At 58.3% G+C, this 24,625-nt stretch overlaps 3 protein-coding genes across 3 annotated transcripts; all 3 read right to left on the reverse strand.

Moving 5' to 3' along the window:
• Positions 1-309: 309 nt before the first annotated feature.
• SNRNP27 (small nuclear ribonucleoprotein U4/U6.U5 subunit 27) lies at positions 310-4,630 on the reverse strand. Its single transcript, XM_082072849.1, has 6 exons — positions 4,532-4,630; positions 3,256-3,376; positions 3,021-3,133; positions 1,105-1,184; positions 964-1,028; positions 310-573 (listed from the first exon to the last, which is right to left on the reverse strand). The coding sequence occupies exons 1-6, from the start codon at positions 4,566-4,568 to the stop codon at positions 519-521; spliced, it is 471 nt and encodes a 156-aa protein (XP_081928975.1). The 5' UTR covers positions 4,569-4,630; the 3' UTR covers positions 310-518.
• A 2,246-nt stretch (positions 4,631-6,876) lies between these two features.
• Positions 6,877-17,667, reverse strand: ADD2 (adducin 2). Its single transcript, XM_082072829.1, has 14 exons — positions 17,437-17,667; positions 16,307-16,445; positions 15,050-15,201; positions 13,926-14,006; positions 13,694-13,843; positions 12,027-12,170; positions 11,849-11,947; positions 10,742-10,918; positions 10,399-10,656; positions 9,430-9,549; positions 9,220-9,309; positions 8,978-9,134; positions 8,800-8,886; positions 6,877-8,046 (listed from the first exon to the last, which is right to left on the reverse strand). The coding sequence occupies exons 1-14, from the start codon at positions 17,614-17,616 to the stop codon at positions 7,763-7,765; spliced, it is 2,118 nt and encodes a 705-aa protein (XP_081928955.1). The 5' UTR covers positions 17,617-17,667; the 3' UTR covers positions 6,877-7,762.
• A 1,817-nt stretch (positions 17,668-19,484) lies between these two features.
• On the reverse strand, positions 19,485-21,725 carry FIGLA (folliculogenesis specific bHLH transcription factor; the record flags this gene model as incomplete). Its single annotated transcript, XM_082072777.1, has 4 exons — positions 19,485-19,505; positions 19,740-19,886; positions 20,127-20,279; positions 21,501-21,725. 4 exons carry the CDS (start codon positions 21,723-21,725, stop codon positions 19,485-19,487), a joined length of 546 nt encoding a protein of 181 aa, XP_081928903.1.
• Positions 21,726-24,625: the final 2,900 nt, after the last annotated feature.

Raw genomic sequence — 24,625 nt, forward strand, 5'->3', positions numbered from 1 at the left:
CGCCCCCCACCCGGGGCGAGCGGCTGTTAATTAGCAAACCTCGTTAATTAGCAAAAGACAGAAGCAAAGAAGCAAGCGGACACCTCGCTGGGGGGAAACACCCAGCCCGGCCACCAAAAAATAAGTGAAAAAGTGGTTTTTTTTTCAATAAAAGGCCCCAAATGGGCACAGCCACGTGGTTTAATTGATTTTATAAACTTCTATGTATTTGAGTGATGTGGGAATCGGGGGGGGGTCGGGGCGGAAAGTCCTGGGTGAATAAAATCATAGGAAATAAAATAACAGGAAATAAAATAATAGGGAATAAAATAACAGGAAAAATATACACAGGGTTTTATTATAATGGGGAAACAAGAAAAATACAACGAAATCCCAGGGAGGATCAAACCCCGCAGGAAATTGTACAAATACAAATAAATCAAAGATCCGGTGGCTCGTACCCGCTCGGGGGGGTCGCCGGGAATAACCCCAATTTGCCTGGGATCCGGTCTCGGGGCGGGGGGATCCCGGGGGATCCATCAGGCGATGAAATCCAGGGGCCGGTTGAATCCTCCTTTGCGGTTCATGTATTGCCTGGGGGGGGGGGAAACTGGATTAACCCCCCAAAATACCCCAACCCCCCCCGAGCGAACCCAATTCCCTGAGGATTTGCATCAACCGGCGGCGTCTCGAGGGGTTCGGCGACCCTGGAGCCAGAGCTGGAGCTCAAATCTTCATCAAAAAAGGAGCTTAATTAACAAACTGAGTGGGGGTTTTGGTAATAAACCCACACACCCCAGCTCTTCACCATTTCCAGGAGAAAACTGAGGCATCTCACATCTTTTTGACCCAAAAAACCCCGAATTTTGCTGTTTCCCAAGGCCCACAAAGCCGATCGCCCCTGTGGCTGCGGAGTTTCCTCCATAACACGTTCTCTCGTCACAAAAAACCTCTTTTCATCAGAAAAATGGGCCGGGCACCAACCTGTACTTCCTCTTCTGGGACACGTTGATGGCGTAAGCGTTGGCGGCGCCGTCCACCTTCTTCCCCTGAAAGAAAGGGTCCCAAAACTCAGCAGATTGTCCCCAAAAAGGGCAGGGCTGCGGGAGGCCGAGCCGCGCTCACCTTCGTCGTGTCGAAGGAGGCGAATCCCATCGTCTTCATCATCTCGATCTCCTCCTCGGTCTTGCCCTGCAAATCCTCCTCTGCCGCGGCAACAAAAACGAAAGAGTTTGGTAAAAGGAGATGTTGGGATTTGCCAAAAAGATCTCAAATGAGCCCCTGGGTGTCCCTGGGACGCAGGAGGTGACACCCGGGGTGGCACATGGAAGCACAGAAGGTGGCAGAAGGATCTGGGACACCCCAAGTGGTTTTTGGGGGGTCAAAAGAAGTGGCAGAAGGACCTGGGACACCCCGAGTGGCTTTTGGGGGGGTCAAAAGAAGTGGCAGAAGGAGCTGGGACACAGGGGGTGGCTTTGGGGGGATCACAGGCAGTGGCAGAAGGAGCTGGGACACCCCAAGTGGCTTTTGGGGGGTCAAAAGAAGTGGCAGAAGGACCTTGGACACACGGGGTGGCTTTGGGGGGATCACAGGCAGTGGCAGAAGGAGCTGGGACACATGGGGTGGCACATGGGGGCATGGGACGTAGCAGAAGGACCTGGGACACACGGGGTGGCTTTGGGGGGGTCACAGGAAGTGGCAGAAGGAGCTGGGACACATGGGATGGCTTTTGGGACACAGGAGGTGGCAGAAGGAGCTGGGACACATGGGGTGGCACATGGGGGCATGGGATGTAGGAGAAGGACCTGGGACACCCCAGGTGGCTTTGGGGACATAGGAGGTGGCAGAAGGACCTGGGACACATGGGGTGGCACATGGGGGGCATGGGATGTAGGAGAAGGACCTGGACACATGGGGTGGCACATGGGGGGCATGGGATGTAGGAGAAGGACCTGGGACACATGGGGTGGCACACGGGGTGACTTTGGAGACACAGGAGGTGGCAGAAGGACCTGGGACAGCCCAGGTGGCTTTGGGGACATAGGAGGTGGCAGAAGGACCTGGGACACAGGAGGAGACTTTGGGTTGCTGGAAGTGACAAAAGGACCTGGGACACCGCAGGTGGCTTTGGGGACACAGGAGGTAACAGAAGGACCCGAGACACACTGGGTGGCACATGGGGTGGCTTTGGGGGTGCTAGAAGGACCTGGGACACCCCAGGTGGCACATGGGGTGGCTTTGCGGACACAGGAGGTGGCAGAAGCACTGGAGACACATGAGGTGGCACCCGGCGTGCCACATGAAGGCACAGGAGGTGGCAGAAGAACCTGGGACACCCCAAGTGGCTTTGGGGACACAGGAGGAGGCAGAAGGAGCTGGGACACATGAGGTGGCACACAGGGTGGCTTTGGGAACACAAGGAAGTGGCAGAAGGAGCTGGGACACATCAGGTGGCACACGGGGTGGCTTTGAGGACACAGGAGGTGGCCGAAGGAGCTGGGACAGCCCAGATGGCTTTGGGGTTGGGGGCAGTTGGGTTTTTTGGGGGGGTTGAGGCTTTTTAGGGGGTCTTAATAGGTTTGGGGAGTTTTGGGAGGTTTTTTTAGAGGGTTTGGGTTGGTGTGGGTGAGGGTTTTGGGGGGGAATTAGGGTTTTTCAGGGGTTGGGGGGGTTCTTCGGGGTGTTGGGATTTTGGGAGACATGGGGGTCTTGGGAGTTTAGCAGGGGCTGGGTTTATTTTTGCGGTTTCTGGGGGTCTTGGGGGGGTTAAGGGAGTATCAGGATTCTGGGGACTGCGGGTTTTGGAGTTGGGGGAGTTGGAAGGGTCGGGAGTTATTTGGGGGGGATTAGGGGCAGTTGGGGCTATTGGGAGGTTGAGTGGCTTTTGAGGGGGTCTTGAGGGGCATGGGGGGAAGTTATGGGAGGATTTTGGAGGGTTTGGGGTTTTGGGAGGTTTATTAGAGGGTTTGGGGTAGTTTGAGGGGTTTTTTGGGGGGTGGGGAACCCAAGATGAACTTAGGGAGGAAAATCCCCCCCTTCACCTGTGATCTGTCGCTCTTTGCCTTTGGAATCCTTGATCTCCTTCTTCTCCTCGTCCCGTCGCTCCTTCAGCCGCGGCGGGGAGGACGAGCTCGATCGGTGCCGTCTCGGCGACCTGACAGTAAAAACGTGGGGTGGTTTGTGCCCTCCCAGCTCTGCTGTCACCTCAGACAGTGTGACAACATTAACGAGTCCGCAGAATGGCCTCCATTCCATCGCGGTGTCTGTGCCGCTCACCTGGATCGCCGCCGGTGCGGGGAGCGCGAGCGGCTCCTCCTCCGGTCCCTGTCCCGGGAGCGCGATCGCTCCCGGCGCCGTCTCTCCCGCTCGCGGGAGGTCGAGCGCGACCGCCGGCGCTCTGCTCGGGGAGACAAAGCTCCGGGTTAGTGGCTGCATCCTCACAGCCCTTTGTCATTTAAAATCCCACCCGCGCTGTGACACCCGAGTCACAGAATCGGGTTGGAAGGGACGTTTTGAGCTCATTGATGACCTCAATGAGCAGGGACATCTTCACCAGCTCAGGGTGCTCAGAACCCCGTCCAGCCTGGCCTGGGATGTCTCCAGGGATGGTTCATCCACCACCTCTCTGGGAACCCTGGGCCAGGCTCTCAGCACACTCAGCGCAAACAATTTATTGAATTTCTTCTTTTGATGCAGCCTTCTGGGCTCCAAGTCAGAGACAAGGGTGTTGTGGGGACCTTGTGCCTTCTCTCCTGCCCAGTCACCCTGATCCCTCCAGGATGGGCACAAAGATCCCCTGAGCACCCACAGAAATGGGAAAAGAAGCAGGAAAATCCCTTTGACCAGGAGTGGGGTGAGCAACCTGTTGGCAGATCAGGCCCTGAAGAGCTGAGGTGGGTGCAGGGGGGTGGGAGCCCGTGTGCGGGAGGAATCACAGAATCATTTTGGTCCAAAAAGACCCTCAAGATCATGGAATCCACCCATAACCCACCCCCGGCACTGCCCCATGTCCCTGAGAACCTCATGTCCGTCTGTCCAGCCCTCCAGGGATGGTGACTCCAGCACTGCCCTGGGCAGCCTGTTCCAATGCCCCACAGCCCTTTGGGGAAGAAATTGTTCCCACATCCAACCTCAACCTCCCCTGGCGCAACTTGAGGCCGTTTCCTCTGCTCCTGGTGCTTGTTCCTGGGGAGCAGAGCCCGACCCCCCTGGCTCCAAGCTCCTTTCAGGCAGTTCAGAGATCAGAAGGTCTCCCCTCAGCTCCTGTTCTCCAGTTGAACCCCCCAGGTCCCTCAGCCGCTCCATCACACTTGTGCTCCAGCCCCTCACCAGCTCCGTTCCCTTCTCTCAACTCGCTCCAGCACCTCAAGGCCTTTCATGAGGTGATCCCGCCACCCCGGGGCCGCCATTCCGAGCCCTGAGGTGAAGGTCTGTCCCCCGCCCGGGTCTGTGCCCCCGCGGTGCCTCTTCCCGCTCCGCGCAGCCCCGTCCCCTCGGGTCTCCCGGGTGTCCCCTCGCCCCTCCCATCCCGTCCCGTCCGGTCTCTCCTCACCCCGCCTCGGCGGTGACCGGGAGCGGCTGCGGCCCATAGCCGCCCCTCAGCGCCCGCACTTCCGGCCGCTCGGCCCCTCTCTCCCCCACTTCCGGCCCCACTACCCTCCTCTCCCCGGCCTGGCCCCGGCGCCATCGCGATTTGGTTCCGCAGCGAACACGGGCCGGGGGCGGCTGAACCACCCCCTGCCGGCCGCCCCCGCGGCGGGGCGGTGGTACCACGGGCAGGCTCAGACCCAGGCAAGTGTGGAGTGTTGAATCTGGGCAGGAACAACCCCAGTTCAAGTTGGGGAACGAGCTGTTGGAGAGCAGCGTGGGGGAAAGGGACCAATGGTACCTGGGGTGGGTTAGAAGGGGGTGGTCAGTAGGTCAGAGAGGTTCTCCTGCCCCTCTGCTCTGCCCTGGGGAGACCACACCTGGAATCTTGTGTCCAGCTGTGGCCCCTCAGTTCCAGCAGGACAGGGAACTGCTGCAGAGAGTCCAGCGCAGGGCAACAAAGATGCTGCAGGGAGTGGAGCATCTCCCGGGTGAGGAAAGGCTGAGGGAGCTGGGGCTCTGGAGCTGGACAAGAGGAGACTGAGGGGGGACTCATTCATGTTTCCAGATATCTAAAGGGGAGTGTCAGGAGGATGGAGCCAGGCTCTTCTCGGTGACAACCAGTGACAGGACAAGGGGCAATGGGTTCAAACTGGAACACAGGAGGTTCCACTTAAATTTGAGAAGAAACTTCTTCATGGTGAGGGTGGCAGAGCCTGGCCCAGGCTGCCCAGGGGGTTGTGGAGTCTCCTTCTGTGCAGACATTCCAACCCCCTGGACACCTTCCTGTGTAACCTCATCGGGGTGTTCCTGCTCCATGGGGGGATTGCACTGGATGAGCTTTCCAGGGCCCTTCAACCCCTGACGTTCTGTGATTCTGTGATTCTAGTGCCAGGCCCAGCCCTGGGCCCAGCCCAGGCTCAGCACCAGCCTCAGCCACAGCCCCAACCTGAGTCCCAGCCCCTGGCCCAGACTCAGCCCCATCCCCAGCCCCATGGAGCCTGTGCCGCCCCTCGCCCCTCACCGCACAGCGCTGCCAGGTGCCAAACTCGGGTTTATTTACACACAGGGTTCCCCAGCGCCCATTGTCACCCCCGCGGTCCCGTCACCCCCCAGCCGCAGCCCCAGGGCGGCAGAACCTCCTGGTCCTGGTCCCGCTCCGTGGGGGTTTGGCAGCCGCCCTGTTGCCAGCGCCCTCCAAACAGGCACCGAGTCCCGGTGAACTCGTGAAGATGGAAATCTGGATGCTCTTGTTTCAGATACAGAGAGCGACGAGCACTGGGGCGGCAGATCTGCGATTCCCGGGACCACGTCCCTGTTTCCCTGTGGAAAACCCAAAAAAAGGGGAGAAGCAGCAGCGAGCGGGATCCTGCCTGTGAACAGCGGGTGAAACGCTGCGCGGGGAGAGGGGGACGGTGATCCGGAGTTACTTGGGTGCCTGAAAAATGGGGGAGTTGTGGTGTCAATGTGACCCCTCATATCGTTGTTTCTAGCCAAGCATCAAGGACTTGTGTCACTGTGGCTGTTTGCACCTTCCTCCCTGTGCCTGCACCGGTTTCTCCGCTTCCCTGCACCGTAAGAGATGCCAAATGCACCCTGAGCTTCCATGGTGGGAAATAAATCCCCGTCTCCTCCGCAAAGACCCCATTCCTCAGGGTCACCAGACCCCTGGGGACAAAGGCAGCGGCGGCCGGGCCGGTGGGGCGAGCGGCAGTGTTGGAATTCAGGGAATCGCCCCAGGAATGACCGTGCCACGGCTTTCCCGGCCTGGGTTGCACAGAGGGGACAGGCGAGGTGACAAAAACGGCCTCGAAAAGCCTGAAAATCCGTGGCAGTAAACGCCGGCCCATGGGGAGCGGGTGCGGAGCTGCGGTTTGCGTCTTGGAGGCTGAACGGACACGGAACGCAGGGGCTGGGGGGGAATTTGGGGGCTCAGGGCATTGCGGGAGGGCGATGGGGAATTGGAGCTCAGGGGGGACATCGGGCAGGTCAAACGTTCCCCCCAAAAACTGGGCTGAGGTGGGTTCTGGGGAGACCCCAGCCAGGTGTGGATTTCTGTGATTTTTAACAACTTATGACATTTTAACTATTTGATGCAGAATTTGCCTGGCACGCTCCAAATCACAGCCCAGCCTGCGTCTGCAAACCTCCTCCCTTCGACCTGCCTGCACCCCCTTTCCCTGCCTGCACCCCGTGTTCTCGCTGCCCCCAAAGCTGCCGCCTGGCCCACGGCCTTTCTGCTCTTCCAGATGGGGAAACAAAACCCAAGAGCTGCCTCACAGCAGCAAAAAGGCTTCGAAAACACGGGGGTAGCATGTGGGAAAATCATATTTGGGGTGAGGAAACCCCGAGCCCTCAGGGGGACGTTCTGGGGGTCCCCGTGGGCACATTTGGGGCCAGCACCCCATTGGTTTTGTGCCCCAAATCCCAACGCTGGGGCAAATGGGTGTTGCTGGGAGGTTGTAACAATGGTTTTGTCGCCGTTTGGAGGATTTTAAACGCGTGCCAGGGAAAAGCCGCGATCCGGCGTGGCGGTGGCGGATGGGGCTGCGGTGGTGGCAGTGAGTTGGCAGCACGTGTTCGTCCCGAAGTAGCACTTAGTGAGTGGAGTTTTGCTCAGTTTTAAATAACACAAAATCTTCCCGAGAGGCTTTTTGCTCCTCCCTTGCCAGGTGCGGTGCGTGCGGTGCGGCGCGAGCTGTCCCAGATCCTGCTCGTCCTGTGAACGGGTGAGACGGTGGCACCGGGACAAGGGGACAAAGCGGCTCTCCGGCCCGGGGACAAGACGGTGACAATCCGGGAAGGAAAAGCGCCCAGGACACGATCCCTCCCTTGTCCCGCTCGATCCCGTTTCCAACAGTTTTCCCTGGGGTGAAGCCAGCGCCAGTGCAGCAGAGCTTGAAACACGAGGTCAGAAATAATAAATAACAACAAAAACACCTTTTTCTTCCTCAAACCAAGCGATCCGAGCTGTGCCCCGCGTTTCTCAAGGGATCTGCAAGCGGCGGGTGGGGAAGGAATCAAACTCTCAGCCTGGGTGCGGGAGAGGAGGGAGGTGACAGCGGCAAACGAGGCCACGATCGGCTCGTGAGCTCGGTGACGGCCGCCAGAAGCGGGTGACAAGGGGCGAGGTGCCTCATGCCCAGAACGCGACGCGTCTCCGGGGTGCGGGGCCGTGGCTCGTCCCTCCGGAGCCTCAAGCTTCAATCTTTTCCTTCTTTTTGCCTTTTTTCAGGAAAGACGGGGTCCGGAATTTCTTCTTCTTCTTGGAGGGTGATTTGGAGGGTGACCCTTCGGGGGACACGGGGCTGCTGGTCACCGTCTCCTTCTCCTTGGGGGTCTCCGTGTCGGTGCTGGGGGGGGCAGTCGGCTGCCCCCCACCTTTGCTCTCCTCGGTGCTTGGTTCCTCGTCCTTCCCGTTCACAGCTGGTGGCTCCTCGGTGTCACCCGGCGCTTGGCCACCGTCCGCCTTCTTGTCACCTTGGCAAGGGGACAGGGGAGTGGTGACACTGCGGCTGGAGGTTTAGCCCCCCCGCAAGGCGCCAGTTTGACCCAGGCAGGAGGTGGATTTGGCCCCCACGGATGGAAAACGCCGGGACTTGTCCCCCTCCTGCGTTCCTGAGCTCCCCTTGTCCCCGCGGAACGAGCAGCGGTGGGATGAGAGTGGGACGGGGCAGCGCGGGGCAAATTAAAGCGGGTGGCAAAGAAAACGAGGTGACACGAGGGGTTTCCTGCTGTGCGCCGGGACGGGGAGCGGGACACCCCAGCGCGGTGCTCGCGTCCCTCGTCCCGGCCTCTCCGTACTTACTACGGTGACAAGGACTCAGAGGGGACTCCTGGGGCCACAGCCACGCGTGGAGGGGAGAGACAGGGAGACGTTGTGGAGACAGACAGACAAACACCATGAGACACGATGAAAAGCCAGAAGCCGCGCGCCTGCCCCCCCCAGACCCGCCGCCGTTTGGGGGGGTGACAAATTTGCAATGGGAACGTTGCAGCCCCGGTGCGCTGGGAGAGGGACAGGGGTGTCCCCTGCCAAAGCCACCGCTGGACACTCACGTCCTGCTGTGACATTCATGCCAAGCGGTGGCTTCGGTGCCATCGCAGTGTGAACCCCCATTGGCGTGGGGACCCCCCAGGGGGCAGAGGGACACGGGGGGCGATGTTTTTCTGTCTTTCAGCGGGTTTGGCACTGCAGCCCCTTCTCTTTGTCCCCGGGGGTGACACACTCACCCTCCGAGGGCTCCGTGGGTGGCGGGGCGGCCGGGGGCGATTTGGGGGGCGCAACCGGGGTCTCCTCTGCCGCAACGTCCTTGTCACCTGCAGGCAGAGACACGCGCTGGCCCTGGGGTCCGTGGGGCACCCCCCAAGTGTGGAATTTGTGGTGAGGGCCCCCCCGTTCCCCTCTTACCCTGCAGCCCCAGCTTTTTGCGCTCCACCTCACGCTTGTACTCCTCCAGCTCCTGGTCTGTCAGTTGGCTGAAGGGGTTGGGGGGCTCTGGTTCGGGGGGTCCCTCCTCCCGCGATGCCTCTTTGGCCTCTGCGTCCCCCAAGTGACTCTCTGTGGACTGAAACAGCCCCCCCCGGTGTGGTGTCACCCCGCTGTGTGTTGGGGTGCTGGGTGGCCGGGTTGGGGGTACAGGGGGGACGTACGGGGCTGCGGCTGCTCTCGGCGATGACGCTGGCCAGGACCTGCGACTGCGGCCCCGCCGACTTCACCTCCTGCCGGTTTTGCTCCCGGATCTGGGGGGCAAGATGGGAGGGGAGAACAGAGAAACCCCCCCCCCCCCGAGCCCTGGGGTCGGCGGGGACCCCATGTCACAACACCGCGGGGGTTTTGGGGATGGGACCACGGGACCGGACCTTGTTCCGCATCTCCAGCACCTCCTGCGGGTCCGTGTAGAGCGGCACGAACTGGTTGGGGTTCTCGATGCGGATGGGGGTCCCGCTGCTGCCTTTCTCCACCTCGTCTGCTTTCAGCCACTGCGTGGCGCGGAGAAAACCCCATAAATACATGTTGTGGGGAGAGGAGACCCCGATAAGTGTGTGTTACAGGGAGATGAGACCCTGTTAAATGTATGTTACATGGAGGGGAGACCCCGATAAATGTGTGTTATATGGACAGGAGATCCTGATAAACGTGTTATGTAGAGGGAGACCCCATTAAATGTGTGTTATATAGAGGGAGGCCCCTATAAATGTGTGTTACATGGAGGGGAGACCCCAATAAATGTGTGTTGTGTAGAGGGAAGCCCAAATAACTGTGTGTTACACGGAGGGTAGACCCCAATAACTGTGTGTTACATAGAGGGAGACCCCGATAAATGTGTGTTACACGGAGGGGAGACCCCAATGAATGTGTGTTACATAGAGAGGAGACCCCAATGAATGTGTGTTACATGGAGGGGAGACCCCAATAAATGTGTGTTACATAGAGGGAGGCCCCAATAACTGTGTTACATAGAGAAAAGACCCCAATAAACGTGTTACTTATAGAGGAGAACCCAATAAATGTGTGTTACATTATTGGGGTCTCCCCTCTGTGTGTGTTACGTAGAGGGGAGACCCCAATAAAGCCCGTGGTGCTCGGCCCCCTGGGCTGGGGCGGTGGGAATTTAAAATAAATATTATTATTAGTTTGGGAATAGAGGAATAAAGGAAACTCGTGTTCAATAAACGCGCTGAATGAAGTGTTTCGCAGCTCTGGATCCTCCCCGGGTGTCACCGCACCTCATTTTGGTGGGCTCAAGAACATCCCGCACATCCCCCCTTTGGTACCCGAATTCCCTGAGCCAAACCCCTTCCTGAACGGACCCCTGGGCTGCCCCTCACCGTTGTCTTGGTCCTCTGGCTGCCGGCGCTGCCCTGCGGCTCCTCGGCCACGTTGACCCTCAGGTAGGTGTTGGGGGTGTTGAGCCACCGCGTCTTCTCCTTCTGCTGCTTCTGCGCGTGCTGCCGCAGCGCCGGCACCGGCGCCGGCTCCTCCTCGAACACGAAGGCCGTCACGGTGGCGGGGATCAGCACGTCGCTCTTGGGTTTGCTCTTCTCTTGCACGAAGGGGTAGCGGTAGGTGTAGCCCGTGCGGTAACCCTGGGAAGGCAGAGAGCACCCAGGGTAAAAAAAAAAACGGTTTATTGTGTATTTTGGGGGAAATCGCTGAGGTTTTGGTGCTCACCAGGTTGTCCAGCATCCTCATCAGGGCTTCGAACTCGTGCTCGCCCAGGCGGCTCTTCTGCATGGGCCCGAAGGTGCTGCCGGCCCAGCGCACCGAGCCCACCTCGTGCGGCCGGTGCTTGGCGCGCTCCAGCACGATCAGGTTCTCGGCGCCGCCCGCGCTCGCCAGCGCCGACACCTGCGCCGGGGAGAAGCAAACGGTGCAGCCAAATGGTCCTGCGGCTGCGCCGGTGTGTCCAAGCCGGGCACCGCGCTGGCCGCAGAGACCTGGCGCAGCTCAGTGCACCATCTCAGATCAATATATTGGCTGCAGAGACCTGGCACAGCTCAGTGCACCATCTCAGATCAATATATTGGCTGCAGAGACCTGGTGGAGCTCAGTGCACAGTCTGAGATCAATATATTGGCTGCAGAGACCTGGCACAGCTCAGTGCATGGTCTGAGATCAATGTATTGGCTTCAGAGACCCGGCACAGCTCAGTGCATGGTCTCAGATCAATATATCGGCTGCAGAGACCTGGTAGAGCTCAGTGCATGGTCTGAGATCAATATATTGGCTGCAGAGATCTGGCACAGCTCAGTGCACCATCTCAGATCAATATATTGGCAGCAGAGACCTGGCACAGCTCAGTGTATGGTCTCAGATCAATGTACCGTAACCAGAAACCTGTCACAGCTCAGTGCATGGTCTGAGATCAATATATTGGCTGCAGAGACCCAGCACAGCTCAGTGCATGGTCTGAGATCAATATATTGGCTGCAGAGACCCAGCACAGCTCAGTGCATGGTCTGAGATCAATATATTGGCTGCAGAGACCCAGCACAGCTCAGTGCATGGTCTGAGATCAATATATTGGCTGCAGAGACCCAGCACAACTCAGTGCATGGTCTGAGATCAACGTCTTGTCACCAGAGACCTGGCACAGCTCAGTGCATGGTCTCAGATCAATATATTGGCAGCAGAGACCTGTCCCAGCTCGGTGCAGCTCCGGGGACGCGGTGCCGGCAGCCGAGGCCGTTCCCAGCTCGGTGCTGATTCCCGGAGCCCCCCGGCAGCCGAGCGGGTGCTCAGTCATTGCACAGCCCACCGCACGCCCCGGGCGCTCACCTGGATCTCGCAGGCCGCCTGCAGGTGGAAGATGCTGTAAAACGCCTCCTCGGCTGTGTCGCCCAGCGCCAGCGCCCCATGGTTGCGCAGCACCAGGATCTGCAGCACCCAGCGTCAGCGGGACAAGGAGGGGACAGGGACACACACACACACACACACAAACATCCTGTCCCCTCACCTTACAGGTGGGGCCGAGGGATTTCTGCAGCTCGACCCGATCGGCTTCATCCTCCACCTCCCCGCGGAAATCGAAGTAGGCGACGTCTCCCAGCAGCAGCGCGGGGCGGGAGATGGGCAGCAGCCCGCAGCGCATGGCCGACACCTGCGGCGGGACGTGACACCCCCAGCCTCGCAAACACACACCCCCACCCCAAAAAAAACCCATTCCCCCTGTTATAGTTAGCTGTATTTTGCTTTTGTAAACTGTATCCAAGATTCTCACCTTATCTTGAAATTTCACAGGTGGTATACAAGTTTTTATCTCTTAGTTTGAGAGTAGAGAACTGAAAATTAGTTCTGTTAGTTCTCAGTAAGTCCTTATCTTATCCTGAACGGATAGAGTGTGCTGAGGATGCGCATCTAAGAAACCTGAGTATTTTACATGATTTTATAATGAGTATAGGAATAGTGCGCATGTGCAGTGACAAAAGGTGACAAGTTCACGAGTGAAGAAGACTCCTGACTTCATCCTGAAGACCCCCTGAACGACCACCAGAGGACACTGCGCATGCTTGGAGTAGTTCCAAGGGGTTGCAAGTGATATGGTGAAATAATGATGTAATCTGATGAATATGCAATACATACGTTGTAACCCTAATGAATAGGTATGTAATCAAATTGTATAAATGTAGTGGAGTTCGAATCAGTGGTCGAAGCTTTGGGTGCGAACCCCTGGTTTCCCAGCGCTGAAATAAAAGCACCGCATAGAACTACGTCCGTGGTTGTGTGTCCTGTTTGCTAACACCCCTAAAAAGGGGGGAGTGCCTCTAGCCACACTGACAGATACTAAAGTATTTCATGTTATAAATTCAGGTAACTCTCCTGCTCTGCTGAATTCCCAAATGTTCCTACAGAAAATATAGAAGTGAGTAAATAATAGGAGCACCTCACCATAATGCAATATGCATAATACAATAGTACTCAGTGAGCACTGAGTGAGTGCGGTGAGCATCCTTTCTTGCCTAACTGACTCCAGATTTCACATCTTGCAGAGTTCATCTTTTGCGGTCACAGCTACTCTTATTAGGAAAAGCTGATTCCTCAAGAAAATTGCAAGACTTGAAAGGAAAAAAAAAAAAAGTATACAAAAGTGTTTAATATCTAACTCAGATTTCTGAGGCAATTCTTTCTTCCAAAGCAGAAACTGAGGAGGCAGATTTAAAATTAGCAAAAGGATATCCTGGAAACATATTTTCACTTGAGAAATAGAAGCCTGTAAAAGCTACATCCAGGGCAGCACCTGTAACAAGCTGAAGGGATGAACCACGTATATTCAGAACTGCATGACAAGAGATTGTCTACAAATGTATTGGGTGAAAAGATCAAGTGATGGCAAGAATAAAGTACTATTTGAGAAAGTGCTGCGAAATCTTACAGAAAGAATTGATGAGTTTAAGTTCACTGAGACTGGAAAAGTAAGCTTTTCCAAAAAACAAGCACAATAAAACCTAGCTTAGGCTTGAGTAAGTCACCAGGAACTACTGGTGATCAGTGAATGATACAGAGAAAATGCTGCTGCATGGTTGGCGTCTCCAAAGCATAAGCTTGCAAAGGAAACATGGTTAGGAATGTGTGTGTAAAAGAACCCACTTTCCCCCCCAAAAAACCCCGTTTCCCCCGTCTTACGGCAGCCGTGGCCGGCGTGTGCAGGTGGACGATGCAGCGGGCGTCGGGCCGCGCGGCGTAGATGGCGGCGTGGAGGCCGAAGCTGCGGGTGTCGGGGGAGAAGCCGGTGCTGCCCGGCTCCACCACGGCCCCCAGCACGTTCACCTTCACCTGGGGGGTCGGGGGGGTCAGAGCTGAGGGGTATCCCCCCTGCTGGGGGTGTAGGGGGGTTTTTTGGGGGGCCGCGGCTCACCAGACTGGCCGCTGTCACCTCGCTGCACGCCAGGCCCTGCGGGGCCACCAAGAAGTGCTCTTGCTCCTTGCTGACCCGCAGCTTCGCGGGGGGGTGGAAATAGAGGATAAATGCGTTACAAAACACACAACCCCCCCCCCGCCCTGAAAAACTACCCCCTTCCCAAAGCTCCCCCCAAAAAAACAACCGTCAGAAAAGCTCCACTCACCCGCAATTCCCCCCCAAAAAACAACACACCCCCAAGATACGCCAACCCCCCCAAATAACCACAACCCCTTTGACCCCCCCAAAACCAGCCAAAAAACTCCTGACACCCACAAAACCCTCAACCCCCCCCAAAACAACCTCAACCCTCCAACCCCCGCAAACCAAACCAACCCCAACCCCTTCCAAAAAAACCCAACTCCTCCAACCCCCCCCAAAACCCAACACAACTCCACACAAAGAACCTCAAACTCCCCAAACCTCCCCAAAATAACTCCCCCAAACTCTGACACCCCCAAATCGCTCAACCCCCCCCAGCCTCCAACTCCACTAAATCCCCCCAATCAACCCCAAAATTCCCTCAATCCCCCCCAAAAGAACCTGCCCCCCAAACCTCCACCCCCTCCAAAACAAGCTCAATCCCCCCCCAAAAAACCCAAATCCCCCCAAAGCACCTAAAAAAGCCTCACACCCCAAACCCCCCAAAGCGTCCCCAAAACCAACTCCCCCAATCCCCCAAAATTCCCCCTGAAACCTGCAAAAACCTCCCCCCCAAAAAACAACAACCATGTATCTCAATGTATCCCAAAAGACGCAACTCTCCCCAAAACCCTCAGCTCCCCAAATACCTCAACCCCCCCAAAAACTCCCCCCCAAAATCCCCCAAACCCAGCTGACCCAGAAAACCCCCAAAACTGCTCAACCCCCCCCAAAGCCCCTCATTCCCCCAAAACACCTTCTAAAAACTTCCCTAAACCTCCTCACCCCCCCAACCCCTCAACCCCCTAAAAAACCCTCCCAAAACTCCCCCAAAACCCCTCAGGACCACCTAAAAAGCCCCCAACCCTCCCAAACAACCCCAACTGCCCCCAGCACCCCCAAACTTCCCCCGAGACCCCCCCAAGCCCCCCGGTGCTCACAGTGACGGCCGCGTGTCCCAGCTGTGCCCACCCGTACAGGTCCAGCAGCCGGTGCAGAGCCCCCACCTTGCAGCGCATCAGCCGCTCCCCCCGCGCCAGCGCCGGCCCCTCTGCCCCGTGCAGGTCATTGATGGGGGTCACGGCCACCAGCCCTGGGGACAGGACACCCCCCCGGTCAGTGGGGACACCCCCAAAAAACAGGGGTTCCCCAGGGGTGGGGAGTGGAGGGTTGTGGAGTGGGGTTTGGTGACACCCAAGGGTTTGATGGCCCCAAAGGTTTGGTGGCTCCAAGGTTTTGGTGGCCCCAAAGGCTTGGTGGCCCCAAAGGTTTGGTGGCTCCAAGGTTTTGGTGGCCCCAAAGGTTTTGGTGGCCCCAAAGGTTTGCAGGCCACAAAACTTTGGTGGCCCCAAATGTTTGGTTGTCCCCAAGTTTTGGTGGCCCCAAGGCTTTGGTGGTCCCTGAGGTTTGCTGGCCACAAATGTTTGGTGGCCCCTAACGTTTGGTTGTCCTCAAGTTTTGGTGGCCCCAAGGCTTTGGTGGCCCCAAAGGATTCATGGCTCCATAGGTTTGGTGACCCCAAGGTTTTGGTGGCCACAAAAATTTGGTGGCCTCGAACGTTTGGTTTTCCCCAAGTTTTGGTTGTCCCAAGGCTTTGCTGGTCTCTGAGGTTTTGGTGGCCCCAAAGGTTTGGTAACCCCAAAGGATTCATGGCTCCAAAGGTTTGGTGACCCCAAGGTTTTGGTGGCCCCTAAGGTTTGGTGACCCCAAGGTTTTGGTGGTACCAAAGGCTTGCTGGCCACAAAAGTTTGGTGTCCCTAAATGTTTGGTTGTCCCCAAGTTTTGGTGGCCCCTAAGATTTGCTGGCCACAAAGGTTCGGTGGCCCCAAGGCTTTGGTGGTCCCTAAGGTTTGCTGGCCACAAAGGTTTGGTGGCCCCAAGGCTTTGGTGGTCCCTAAGGTTTGCTGGCCACAAAGGTTTGGTGGCCCCAAGGCTTTGGTGGTCCCTAAGGTTTGCTGGCCACAAAGGTTTGGTGGCCCCAAGGCTTTGGTGGTCCCTAAGGTTTGCTGGCCACAAAGGTTTGGTGGCCCCAAGGCTTTGGTGGGCCCTGAGGTTGGGTGGTCATGAAGGTTTGGTGGTCCCCAAGGTCCTGGGGGATGTTTTCTCACCTACAACCCCAGAAATTCAGCAAAACCCTCCAGAATTTCACCAAACTGTTCCATTTTGCCCCCAAAAGCCCCTGGTGGGCCTGGCCGTACCGAGCGGGGAGGTGGGGAGGGTGGCGGGGGACGTGGTGGCCATGAAGTCGGCGATCTGCCGCAGGGCCCAGACGTGGGACGAGTTGTTCCCCTTGGTCATCTGCTCCTGGATGAGGCTCTCCAGCTCCTCCCTGAAAGACTGTGACACGCGATCCCCCCGTGTCACCTCCCGGGGAAGGGACACGGCGACCCAATGGGGACCGTCTGGTGGCATTGGGGTAGGGACACTGCTGGGCTGGTGGCAGCAGCATTACCAGCTTGGTGGAAGTGTCACCACTGTCTTGGTGGCACGGTGATGGCGGCACCACCAGCTTGGTGGCAGCAACAGCACTGGCTTGTCCCCAACCCCATCCCTCTTGTCCCCAGCCCATCCCTCTTGTTCCCAGTCCGGGGACATCACCAGCTTGGTGGCAACACTGGCTTGGTGTCAACACCACCAGCTTGGTGGCATGGTGACACTGACAACTCAGTGACAGCAGCACCATGGGCTTGGTGGCAGTGACATCCACAGCTTGGTGGCACAGCTGTGACAGTAGCACCACCAGATGAGTGGGGACATGGCCTGAGCCGACATGTGGTGGCATTTGGGACAGGAAGGACGGGGTTGGGGGCAGAACAGACGGGTTGGGAACAAGAGGGGTGGGTTGGGGACAAGGGGGCCAGGCTGGGGACAGCAGGAGGGAAGGGTTTGGGACAGGGGGGGCAGGTTTGGGACAGGATAGATGAGTTGGGGACCAGAGGGAAGGGGTTGGGGACAGGAGTGATGGGTTAGGGACAGGTGAGATGCATTGGGGATGGGGGGCATGTTTGGGACAGGACAGATGGGTTGGGGACAGGAGGGAAGGGGTTGGGGACAGGTGAGATGCGTTGGGGACAGGAGGGAAGGGGTTGGGGACAGGAGTGGGGGCTGTGGACAGGAGGGAAGGGTTAGGGAAAGGCGAGATGCATTGGGGACAGGGGCATGTTGGGGACAGGAGAGATGGAAGGGCTGGGGACAGGAGGGCAGGTTGGGGACAAGAGGAATGGGGGCTGGGGACAAGAGTGATGGCGTTGGGGCCAGGGGGGCAGGTTGGGGACAGGACAGATGCGTTGGGGACAGGAGGGCCAGGTTGGGGCCAGGCGTTCCTCACCGGGCTCTGCAGGATCATTGTCACCCGTTTCCTCTGCTCGGTGACACCGACGTCCCCACGCAGCTCGTTTCGCGCCCGCAGATCCCCAGGGGGGTCCCCGGGGGGCTCCTGGGCCGAGCCCCCCCCGAAGCGGGGCCCGGGGGGCTCAGGTAGGGGCTCGGGGCTGGCGGCCGCGCTCATCCTGCAGTGGGACGGACGGACAGAGGGACAGACGGACAGTGTCACCGCTCCCCCCCCGCGATACAGATTGCGAAGAAACCACCGAAAATACCCAAACACGCCGCAGCTGCGGGCGCAGATAAGGCCCCCCCCGCGGCCCCGCCCTGGCCTGTCCGGGTGACGAGTTGTCAGGAGCAGAGGAGACACCCGGGGGGGTGCGGGGGTGTCCCGGGGGGTGTTTGGGGTGTTCCCCCCCCCCCATAAACCCGGCTGAGAACGGGCAGCTCAGTGCACTGATGGGAGCAGCGACACCCACCCCCCAAAATATGGCCGGGTGGCAGGGGACACAAACTGGACCGGTTATTCAAACCCAACCTGCTCCCCCAAATCCGAGGGGGCAGCCCAGATCCCCCCCAAATCCAAGCTCCTGCAGCCCCCCGTTTGTGTCCCCCAATTTTTGCTGCCCTGGACCGACCTGGCTGGGGGGGGGCGGGAGCCTTTTCCAGGCTGGATTCACGGCTGGGGGAGTCCCACAGATTGGGAGGGATCCCACAAATTGCGGGGCGGGGGGGGGGAATCCCACGGTGCCCCCAGCCCGGGGGGAGCGTCAGACGGCAACGAGATCCTGAGCATCGCGGGGGGAGAGCAGAGAGGTGTCCAAGGGCCCCCCCCCCATCCCTGTGTGGCGGGGGGGAACACACACACCCTAAATCTGCCCCCCCAGCATCCCCGGCCGCCCCCGCCCGCACCGCACCCAGCGCCGCTGCGGCAGCGCAGGGATGGCGGATGGGAATAAAATAAAACAAATAGGGATATTTTTTTTGGTGTGTGGGGGTCATACGTAGCATCGCACCCCCCAAGGATGGGCAGCGATGTGGGGGGGTCGGGTACCCACCGCCCTCGGAGGATAAAGGCCTTGGGTGGGGGGGAAGATGATGCTCTGCACCCACCCCTATCTACATGCAGGCGGCTCGGGGGATGAGACAAAAGTAGGAAAATGGGGGGGTCACCCAGATGGTCCCCCCGTCCCCCCCCCACCCCAAACCCTCCCCGTGGGGGGGGATGCTGCGGCCATCACCCACCTCCTCCTCCTCAGAGCATCCTGACAAAGGGCCGCCCCCCGCCCCCCCGCGCAGGTCCAGCGCCCGCCACGCCCCGCCTGGCCCCGCCCCCCGGAGGGACCCCCCCAAATCACAGACACCCCCGGAGCCAGTTTCATTACGAGATCTTTAATTGGGAATCGTGGGAAATAACTGGAGGGGGGGGGGAGGGGAAGGGGAGCGGGGGGGAAGGAGCAGCACCGCTAATTGCTGATTACATCGGCACAGAGCAATTAATGACAGCGCGGGGGCCCCACCGCGGTTTAGGGTGACACCACCCCCCCCCGGCCCAGTTTGGGGACAGGATGGGCGGTGGTGGGTTGGGGTGACACCCCCAGTTTGGGGACAGGCGGGCGGTGCAGAGTTAGGGTGACACCCCCGGTTTGGGGACAGGTGGTTGGTGGTGGGGTTGGGGTGACACCCCCGGTTTGGGGACAGGCAGGCGATGGTGGGGTTGGGGTGACACCCCCGGTTTGGGGACAGGCGGGCGGTGGTGGGGTTGGGGTGACACCCCCGGTTTGGGGACAGGCAGGCGGTGGTGGGGTTGGGGTGACACCCCCGGTTTGGGGACAGGCAGGTGGTGGTGGGGTTGGGGTGACACCCCCGGTTTGGGGACAGGGTGGGTAGTGCAGGGTTAGGGTGGCACCCCCGGTTTGGGGACAGGGTGGGTAGTGCAGGGTTAGGGTGACACCCCCGGTTTGGGAATCTGGGGCTAGATCCGCCCCCGCAACCCCAAAATCGGTGCTGGAGTGTTGAACGTGGGCATCACCCTCAGGACCCGCTGGATTTTCAGGGGTTGGCAGGAAAAACCTGGAAAACATTAAAAACATTGAGAGAAAAAGAGGGGGGGGGACAGAAAAAAAAAACAAGGGGGGGGTGGGAAGGGAAAGGGGGGAAATGGGCGGGGAAAATAAAAAGAGGAGGAAAAAAATTGTGGGGGCTTAAAAGCTGATTTGAAGCAACACCCTGGTCATGCTGACATAAGCCACAAGCCCCCTGTGAGGCCCATGGGTGCCCCCCACCCCCCGGGTGCACCCAACTCACCGGGTCCTGTCTGTCCTGCAGTGACCCCGGGTTGGGGCACAGGCTGGGGGGACCCCATGGGTGGGGGGGGCCCCACATCCCGGGTGTCCCCCCCGGGGTCTCCTCTCTGCTGTCACCCATCTCCTGCTCAGCACCCACGTCGTGCCCCTGAGAAAATGGGGAGAAACGGCAACGGGGAATTAAAAATCACCAATATTGAGATTTATTTTCTTTCCTGCCCCCCCCCGCTGAAAAATGCCCCCCTCCCCAGAATAATAATTCACTTTTAGTTTTAAAACGACCGGAAAAACGTCAAGCAAGAAAATCCAGCTCAGCCCCTCCAAATGCCACCCCCATGTCAGAGGGGTTCAGGCTGGTGGGTCCTGGTTTTGGGGTGCCCCCCCGTACCTGGCAGCCCCCCGTGTCCTGCAGCACCCCCCGCAGCAGCTGGATGTAGCGGGCGGCCGCGCGCAGCGTGTCGGCTTTGCTGGGCTTGCGGTCACGGGGGACCAGGGGCACCAGCGCCTTCAGCCTCGCAAAGCCGCTGTTCAGGTTCTTGATCTGCCGGGGAGGGAAACACGGGGGTTAAACTGGGGCCCAGGAGTAAACCGGGGCCCTATCACCGTTAAACTGGGTGCCCAGAATTAAACAGGGGTCCCTTTAGCGTTAAACTGGGTGCCCAGGAGTAAACCGGGGCTCTATCAGCGTTAAACTGGGTGCCCAGAATTAAACAGGGGTCCCTTTAGCATTAAACTGGGTCCCCAGGATTAAACAGGCGTCCCTTTAGCATTAAACTGGGTCCCCAGGATTAAACAGGGGTCCATTCAGCATTAAACTGGGTGCCCAGGATTAAACAGGGGTCCCTTTAGCGTTAAACTGGGTGCCCAGGAGTAAACCGGGGCCCTATCAGCGTTAAACTGGGTGCCCAGAATTAAACAGGGGTCCCTTTAGCATTAAACTGGGTCCCCAGGATTAAACAGGGGTCCATTCAGCATTAAACTGGGTGCCCAGGATTAAACAGGGGTCCCTTTAGCACTAAACTGTGTCCCCAGGATTAAACAGGGGTCCATTCAGCATTAAACCGAGACCCCTCCAGAATTAGACTGTGGCCCAGCATTAAACTGGGTCCCCAGGATTAAAGCAGGGCCTCCTCCAGCATTAAACTGTGTCCCCGGACTAAACTGGGCCCCTCTAGGATTAAACTGTGCCTCCAGCATTAAACTGGGTCCCCAGGATTAAAGCAGGGCCTTCTCCAGCATTAAACTGTGTCTCTGGACTAAACTGGACCCCTCCAGGATTAAACTGTGCCCCCAGGATTAAAGCAGGGCCTCCTCCAGCATTAAACTGTGGCCCTGAACCAAATTGGGCCCCTCCAGGATTAAACTGTGCCCCCAGCATTAAACCGGGTCCCCAGAATTAAAGCAGGGCCTCCTCCAGCATTAAACTATGTCCCCGGACTAAACTGGGCCCCTCCAGAATTAAACTGGGTCCCCAGCATTAAAGCAAGTCCTCCTCCAACATTAAACTGTGTCCCTGGACTAAATTGGGCCCCCTCAGGATTAAACTGTGTCCCCAGGTTTAAACCAGGGCCCCAGGATTAAACTGGGCTCTCTAGGATCAACCCAGGGCCCCCCAAATGCAGGACCCCCCATAACCTATTACCGAGCAACCTCAGGGTGTCCCCGACTCGAGGCGACCCCGAGTGCCACCACCATGAGACATTTGCCTCCCACAATTCGCACCCAACCCTGCATGGTTTGGTATTTTTGGGGGCGCCCTCACCCTCTCGCGCTCCTTGGCGTTGGCCGCTCGCCGCCGCTCCAGCGCCTCGGCGGGGTCCCCGGTGTGCTCGTAGCCGCCGGCCGGGCCGCGGCGCAGGCGGGCGATGGCGGCAGCGCGGGGCAGGGGGCCGTGGCGCTGCCGCAGCACCAGCTCCAGCACCTCGGGGGCCGGCGTGGGCAGCAAGACCCCCAACGCCTGCCCCCCAAAACCGCTGGGCTCCCCCATCCCTGGAGAAGCCACAAACCCCACAAGCTCAGCTCTCCCCAAACCCAAGAAAATGCCTAAAGAAGAGCCTTAAATACCCCAACAAGCTGCAGGTGCGGCCCAGCTGGGCTAACGAGGGGGTGGGGGCTCGGCTGTGCCTCAGTTTCTCCACTTAGTGCTTGCAAATGCCACTCTGACCCAAAAAGGAACCCAAAATAGTCCCCTGGAGCACCGGCGGGGGACAAGGCCAGACTGGGGATGGGCTGCGGTGTTGTCCTGCAGAACCAGGGGGTTGGTTGGGGGCTTCGTGTGTCCCTAAAAATGCAGGAAAGAAACTGTTTTGGGTGAGGAAAATGGAAATATGAGGGTGTATTATAATAGCGGTGTTTCGGTAGATGGCGGTGTTAGTCCGGGCAACGCCAAAACCTCGGCACGGACGGAAAAATGGGATAATTCCCCTTTTGCCACCAAAACCATGGTCAGAGAGTGAGGCTGGAGGAGCACATTGCAAAGAAACCCACAAATAGGCCCCCAAACGAGCCTTGCCGACACCTGGAAGGCAAACGAGCTTTTATTAGAACCTCAGAAAACCCAATTTTTCCCTCTTTAATGCTCTGTAATGAGCTTCCCTGCCCGCAGCCGGATCTGGATAATCACATTATTACTGCCCCGATCTAGGGGAGCAGATCTGACATGTTAATCTGAGGGCAGGTGGGTTTAAAGCCCCCCCCAAAAGAAGGTCTGGCTTGTTTGGTCACTTTTACTCGTTAAAAGCATCCAAGGGGAAATTGGGGGCTGCCAAAATCCACCCCCACAGCAGAGGGTGTTTGCTCCTTTCCCCTTGTTTTACAGCTGGGAAAGTTGCCCCAATTTGGCTGTTTGTGGCTTAAAAATTGAGGGGAAAACGGGAATTTGGGGGAGGCTCCACGGGGGTGGGAGATGGAGGGTTTGGGGGCTGCTGGTGCAATTGGGTTTTGCAGGAATTGGGCTCCAAGGGGGAGTGAGGAGACTGGGGTGGGGGGAAATTAGGGGTCAAGGTTACTAGGGGTCAAGGTTATTTGGGTCAGGGTTATTAGGGGTCAAGGTTATCAGGGCTCAGGGTTATTAGGTCACTGTGCTTTTCAGAGGTCACAGCTATTAAAAGCCATGGTTATTAGGGACCACGTTGTTTAGGGACCACATTGTTTAGGGGTCACTGTTGTTAGGGACCATGTTTTTTGGGGGTCATGGTTATTAGGGGTTGGGGTTATTAGGGGTCATGTGTTTAGGGATCACAGTTATTAGGGACCATGATTACCAGGAGTTGCAGTTATTAGGGACCAGAGTTATCAACCCCTGCTCGCAGCAAACACAGGACAGAATCTGCAGCAGATGAAGATGCTGCAAAGCCAGACAGGTTTATTTTCCTTTCCTTTTCCCCTCTATTTTCTGTTTCTGCCAACACAGCCCCCCAAAAGCACGGCAGCCTTGCAAGCCTGTGGGAGCGGTGAACAGGTTGGGGGGGAAAGGGCAGAGCCCCCCCAGCAACAAAGCCTCACCAGTGGGTGTAGGTAAGGCTTGAGTTATGCCAAGCCAGGCTTAGGGCATCCCCAGGATTCCTGAGTTTTGGGGGGTTCACCCCAAGTTCCCCCCCGGGGGGGCGTTTGCTCCGAGCATCCCCTGTACAGCTCCGGATGGGACGGCAGCCTGGGCGGAATTCCCGCAGAGCTGTCCCAGCGGCGGTTCGCCCTCGGGAACGCCTCAGGCCGGGCTGTTTTCCAATGCTTGGGGCTCAAACGTGCCCAGTTTTCCCTTTTATTTTCCGTCCTCTGAGCGTGGCTGGAAACAGAGCCAAGTTCAGGTTCCAAAGCCCCGGCACCCGCGGCCGTCCCCAGAGCTGCTGGCTCCATCGCAGCAGCTGCACCCATCGCACCCGGCAGCGCCGACGCTCCGGCGGGATCTGACATTTGCTGTTATCACCAGCGGTTTGTCATTCCTGGTGAGGGGTTGGTGTGGGGAAGGTCGGGGCTGTGACACAGCGGGTCCTGGTGTGGGGAGCCAGTGACACGTGGTTCACAGAATCCCAGAATGTCAGGGGTTGAAGGGACCTGGAAAGCTCATCCAGTGCAATCCCCCCATGGAGCAGGAACACCCAGATGAGGTTACACAGGAAGGTGTCCAGGCGGGTTGGAATGTCTGCACAGAAGGAGACTCCACAACCCCCTGGGCAGCCTGGGCCAGGCTCTGCCACCCTCACCATCAAGAAGTTTCTTTACAAATTTAAGTGGAACCTCCTGTGTTCCAGTTTGCACCCATTGCCCCTTGTCCTATCACTGGTTGTCACCCAGAAGAGCCTGGCTCCATCCTCCTGACACTCCCCCTTTAGATATCTGGAAACATGAATGAGTCCCCCCTCAGTCTCCTCTTGTCCAGCTCCAGAGCCCCAGCTCCCTCAGCCTTTCCTCACCCGGGAGATGCTCCACTCCCTTCAGCATCTTTGCTGCCCTGCGCTGGACTCTCTGCAGCAGTTCCCTGTCCTGCTGGAACTGAGGGGCCACAACTGGACACAAGATTCCAGGTGTGGTCTCCCCAGGGCAGAGTTATTGACGTGGCCCCAGATGACTCGGAGGTGGCCGGTCCCCCCAGCGCCACTGTCCTCGTGCCAGCTGCGTGCTCCCCGTGAACACCGCCATGGGTTGCTGGCCAGGTGCTGGCCCAAATAAAACACGTTGACACAATTTACTGAGCGGTGGCATCAGAGGACGTGGGAGCTGCAGCCAATGGTTCCATCTTTCCCTCCCCCTCCTCCTGCCACCAAACTGTCCCAAGACCCTGATCTCCCAGGAATTGGCGGCACCTCTGACAACCAGATTCCAAGCTGTGCTGCCACATCGGCAGGTCCCTGACCCCAAGCTGGTGGGGGGTCCAAGCCTGACCCACAC

This window comes from Streptopelia decaocto (genome assembly GCF_964273445.1).
Source record: "Streptopelia decaocto genome assembly, chromosome: 25".
In the NCBI taxonomy this organism is placed as follows: Eukaryota; Metazoa; Chordata; class Aves; order Columbiformes; family Columbidae; genus Streptopelia; species Streptopelia decaocto.